The 5,534-nt window shown below is 52.1% G+C and overlaps 1 protein-coding gene across 1 annotated transcript; it reads left to right on the top strand.

The window, feature by feature from the left end:
* Window positions 1–12: 12 nt before the first annotated feature.
* Window positions 13–3,973, top strand: LOC103805511 (cullin-9-like; the record flags this gene model as incomplete). Its single annotated transcript, XM_009078165.1, has 3 exons — window positions 13–604; window positions 2,876–3,030; window positions 3,440–3,973. Coding segments are annotated over exons 1-3 (1,281 nt in total), but the record flags the coding sequence as incomplete, so codon positions are not given.
* Between the last annotated feature and the right edge of the window lie 1,561 nt (window positions 3,974–5,534).

Raw genomic sequence — 5,534 nt, 5'->3', positions numbered from 1 at the left:
ACACCTGCTGCCATGGTGAATGAGAGGCACAATGGCAACCTGCTGGTGCACCTGGGACCCAAACTGCAGGCCTACCCAGAGCAAATCCTCCGACAGCGGCGAGGCCACGACGGCCATCCTGAATACCTCATCCAGTGGAGTGTGGTCAGCGTGGAGGAGAGAGCAGTGGGAGGCAGCAGTGCCTCCTGTGCAGAGACCAAGCCAGAGAACATCTCAATGTGGATGTCTGCAGAAGAGGTCTGTGCCAGCTGTCCATCACTGCTGGGCAAGAGGAAGCTGGAAGGGCTGTGGGTGAAAGAGGAGAAGACATCCAGATCGGCTGCAGATGTACCGCTGGACGAAGCGTCACTGCTGGAGATGAAGGCTGATGTCAGGAGCCTGGTGCAGCGAGCTGTGCGGCAGGTGGCCGAGGCTGGGACGCCCGAGTCCTCCGTCCTGAACACTGTCCACGTGCTGAGTGCCTATGCCAGCATTGGCCCTCTGGCAAGTGCCTTCAGGGAGACAGGAGCCATGGACTTGCTGATGAAGTTCCTGTGCCACAAGGAGAAGCAGATCCGCCACAGTGCTGGCCAGATGCTGCGGGCCCTGGCTTCTCACGATGCAGGTGGGGGCTGCTGCTGCTCCGAGCACTGAGGAGGTGCTGCTGGGCAGCTGAGGGGTGCCAGTCCTTTTGTAGGGCTGAGATGCCTGGGAAGCAGCATGTCTCAGGGCTTGGTGGCAAAAGGTAAAGAGTCAGTCTAGATCGTGCAAACTTCCTTGGTTGTAGTTGTCTGGAGTGCTCTAAGAAACTTTTTCCCCTGACAGGTTTCTGAGCTGGGATGCTCATTAACTGTTAAGAGTGTTGAGAAATGTTAGGGATGGCTGTCCCCTCCAGCAGCTCCAGCACCTCTCCTGCTGCACCACTGGAACCCAGCCCAGGGAATCTGGGGTTCCTCAGGCTAAGAGATGCAGCTACCACTTTCCCGTTTGCAGGTTCAACCAGTAGCAAAGCTGAGCACAAACACAACAGTCTGACATGACTAGCCACAGACAGGGTGCTGCCTTCAAGAGCATGTAATTATAGGACTCACATAAGCACAAGCACAGACAGCCATGTCCCCTCCTGGTCTTTGTCTGGCAGAGACAGAAGGTCACTTCTGCCAGCACACACTGCACTCTCCAGGTTCACAAGTACACACATATTCATAGATCCCTTGGGTATCAGCATGGCCTGTCTGTCTGTCCTGCACCTGTACCTGAACCCAAGCCACCTCCCACCCCTGCCTCAGGGATCCCTCACTCATCAGTTGGTCAAGCCTGATGCTTGCTAGCAAACACATAGCACTCAGACACTTGTCCCTCCCGCAGTTCACATTCACAAGTCTCTTTGGACTTCCAGCACAAACCACCACCTGCCTCATACCTTGGTCTGGACCCAGGTTCTCCTACTTGACAGCTAATCCAGCGTGAAGATTTGCTACCAAATTACATGCACATCTCATGCACAGCAGGACTGGAGAAGATACAGACACTCGCCTTTCCTCCCTGGCAGCAGGCACTGCAGTCCTGTTTGAGCTGCTGGTGCTGAACTCCTCTCTTGCCTTCCTTGCAGTAGCTGTTTTTTGGGACATGCACTCTTCTGTCCCCAGTGGTTGATGGCTGAGGACCGCACCCGGTCCAATCACTAGCACTGAGACCCTTGCGCTTGCTGCAGTATCTGGTACCTTAGGCCAGGGACACCTACACCCCTGATCAAACTCGGGTGGCTTGTACCCAGTCCACTGTATGCCAGTCTTGCCGCTAGCTGTCACTCCAGGCTCAAATCTGTGAGATCCTCCCCAGATCCAGAGAGCGATGGCACCTCCAGCTGTTGAGGCCAGGACCCTCACTTGCCCCACCTTGCTGACACCACAGGGCTCCCACAGCCCCACTCAGGCTCCAGTTCCTGGTACCAAATGCCATTCACACAAGTCTCACTAGTAGCTGGCACTCGGTCCTTGCAGCACACACACACATGGGATACAGAGAGAGTTTGAAAAGGTTTGCTAAGAAGATGTAAGAAAGTAGGACAAACTGTGTCAGTCAGGTACAGGTCTGTCAGACAAGTGCACTGACCAGCCATGGTTTAAGCATGACTGGGCCCTTTTATATTCCTTTCTGTGCACCCCCTTTTGTGTTCCTTGCCAATTCCAATTAGTCAGATAATCTTACTGAAAAAATAATCATTCTCACCCTGCAGATGCCCTTATTAATTAGCATGACTGACCAGATTTATTTCTACTCATTGCCTCCATTAGCATGTCAGTGAGGTTTGTGATTCTTTATGTTCCTGTTTATGGCTTTCTTACTTTCACTTTTTGCAGTGCAAGGATTTTTGACTGGATGCACTTAAAGGAGCATAGTCTCTTTCCACATTCCCTTGCAATAACAACCAATGCCAAGGAGACTGGCAGAACCCTGGTGGGTAGAGGCTGGTCCTCACTGAATTTTCTCAATTTGAGAGGAGCTGCCATGGCTTGAAAGTGCCTGATGAGGCTTGGGTGCACCTGGAAGGTTGCTGGTTGTGCTATATCCCACAAGAGGCGTGCCTATCCCTGTCTTAGTGCCTGAGTTCATATGGCTCTGAAGTGGGGCAGATGGGGGCTGATTCAAGTTAAAACTCTTTTCCTCCCTGGGACCCTATTCTGGAATCAGTTCTTTGAGGTTGCAGCTTTGGGGGAATCATCTTTAGGGGTAGAAAAATACATTGTGGAGCAGAATGTTGCTGCTCTAGATTAAAGGACAGAATGTGGTGACACTGAGCAGCAAAGCTGTTCCTTGCCTGTGGGTCTGCTCATGCAGGGAGGGTGGGGTGAGGGTTGTCCTTATGGGGCCCAAGGAGTTTTTGTTGTTGCAGGGAGTCGAGCCTATGTCCTGCTGTCCCTGAGCCAGCAGGATGGCATTGAACAGCACATGGAGTTTGACAGTCGCTGCACCTTGCTGGAGCTGTTTGCTGAGATAACATCCTCTGAAGAGCACTGCATGTCCTTTGAAGGGATTCACCTTCCACAGGTAGTGGCAGGTCCTGCCAGCCCTGGTCCTGTGGGCTTTAGGGGCCGGGGGAGTGGGAGAGGAGGGCCAGGGCTGGTGTCCTTGTTTGGGACAAGAGGATGGTTGGAGGTGGGCAGCTGAGCAGGACTGGCTGTTGGAAGATCTGGCACAGGATCTGGGCCCGGTTTGAGGCTGGGGGTGGAGGAGAGGCACGTGGAGAGCTTTGTCTGATCAGGGACATGAGGTTGGGCTGAGAGGTCTCTGTTGCTGCTGGCTGGTGAGGAGCTCTCATGGAAGCCTGACTGGATGCGGCTGCTGCTGGCTGGTGCGGAGCTCTCATGGAAGCCTGACTGGATGAGCTGATGGCTTGGTGAGAGCTGGTGCTGGAGGTGCTCTGCAGGTTGGAGTCTGACAGCTGTGCTTGTTGCAGATCCCTGGGAAGCTGCTGTTTGTCCTGGTGAAGCACTACCTGCGTGTCACTTCTCTCCTGGACAAACTGAGCAGCGGTGTGGAGCAGGGAGAAGAGCAGCAGGGCTGTGCTGCGCCCAGCCCGTTGCCTGTGGAGAGGAGCCATGTGAAGCAGGAGTTTGAGTTCAGCATGGCCATGGCAAACCTCATCTCAGAGCTGGTGCACATGATGGGCTGGAAACACAGCCACAAGCCGGAGCTGCCACCCCAGCAAATGCCGCAGCCTCGTGCCACCCGCTCCATCTTCCAGCACAAGACCCCAACCAGCACTGCTGTCCAAATACCTGTGTTCACTTCACGTCACCGTCCCCACAACAAGCAGGGCTGTACCTTCCTGACCCCATCAGACTTTGCAAACAGCAGTGACTATGTGGAGTACTTGCAGGCAAACTTGGTGCGTGGCATGAGGGTGCGCTTGCTCGAAGACTGTGGTGATGTTAGAGCTGGGGAGGAAGGCGAGTTTCTTCAGAGCACTAATAGTATGCACACAGTGCAGGTACGTATGTTATTCTGGCTGGGATGGCAGAGGGGAGTGTCTGGGGTGACTGATAATTTCCTAATGATGTCTTTTTGTGCAGGAAGTTGGGCAATAGTCATAGCATAATTGGAACAGTGTCTGCATCTCTCCTAGCAAAAAGCTCAGCTTTCAGAACTGCAGGTGTGGGTTTAGAGGAAAGGTAGTCTGCTTTAGTGTGGGCTGTGTTGCTAAGATTTCTTAGCCTCTAAAACAGGTGGCTATAGCCTGCCTCCTAGGAACAGTCCCTAGCCCTGGTTTGGGAACAGGCTAGCTGACACAAATGAATAGCACAGCAAAAGGTACTTGAAGGTCTTAAGTCTTGGTATGAGAGTGACAGTACTTGGGGCATGTTGTTGTTCTCAGTGGATTGAAAACAGCCCCTGAAGGTCTTGCTTTTAGTCTGCGAGTGTATGCTGGGATCTGTTTCCCTTTAAGACTGCCCTTTAGGTGAACAGACCTCAAGTGGGCGTTTGTGTTGCAAAGAGCTGTTAGACCTGTGTATTTGCAGCTGAGTTGCAAAGTTTGTGCCACAGTTCAGGGAAGAGGCTTCGATGCTTGAGGAGGGGGAGGAATCATTGAACAATTTGGGTTAGAAGGGATCTAGTCCAACCCCCTGCAATGAGCAGAGACATCTTCAACTAGTCCAGGTTGCTAAGAGCCCTGTCCAAACTGACCTTGAATTTGTCCAGGAATGGGACTTACCACCTCTCTGCACAATTTGTTCTAGTGTTTCACCACCGTTGTTGTAAGGAGCTTCTTCCTTATGTCAAGTCTAAGTCTGCCCTCTTTCAGTTTAAAACCATTACCCCTGTACTATTACAACAAGCCTTACTAAAACATCTGTCCCCATCATTCTTACAAGCCCCCTTTAAGTATTGAAAGGCCACTATAAAGTTTTCCTGAAGCCTTCTCTTCTCCAGGCTGAACAACCACAACTCTCTCAGTGTTTCCTCATAGGAGAGGTGTTCCATCCATCTTATAATTTCTGCAGCCCACCTCTGGACTTGCTACAACAGTTCCATGCCTTGTACTGAGGACTTCAGAACTGGATGCAGCACTCCAGGTGGGGTGTCACCAGAGCAGAGGGGCAGAATCACCTCCATTGACCTGCTGCCCACACTGCTTTGGATGCAGCCCAGGATATGATTGGCTTTGGGGGCTGTGAGCACACATTGCCAGCTCATGTCCAGCTTTTCATCCATCAGTGCTGCTAAATCCTTCACAGGGCTGCTTTCAATCCCTTCATCCTCCAGGCTGTTAAACAGTATTGGTCCCAATACAGATCCCTGAGGAATACCACTTGTCACAGATTTTCATCCGGATGTTGAGCTGTTAACCTCTGGATACAACCATCCAAGCAGTTCCTCATGAACTGAATAATCCATCTGTATCTCTTCAGTTTAAAGAGGAGGATGTTGTGGGGACCATGTCAAAGGCCTTAACAGAAGTCCAGAGAGATGACAGCTGTAGCTCTTCCCTTGTCCACTTATGTGCTCACTCCGTTGTAGAAGGCCACTAAGCTGGTCAGGCAGGTCTTGCC

This window comes from Acanthisitta chloris, unplaced genomic scaffold (genome assembly GCF_000695815.1).
Source record: "Acanthisitta chloris isolate BGI_N310 unplaced genomic scaffold, ASM69581v1 scaffold29350, whole genome shotgun sequence".
NCBI classification, from domain to species: Eukaryota; Metazoa; Chordata; class Aves; order Passeriformes; family Acanthisittidae; genus Acanthisitta; species Acanthisitta chloris.
This window is presented reverse-complemented; position numbering and strand designations above follow the sequence as displayed.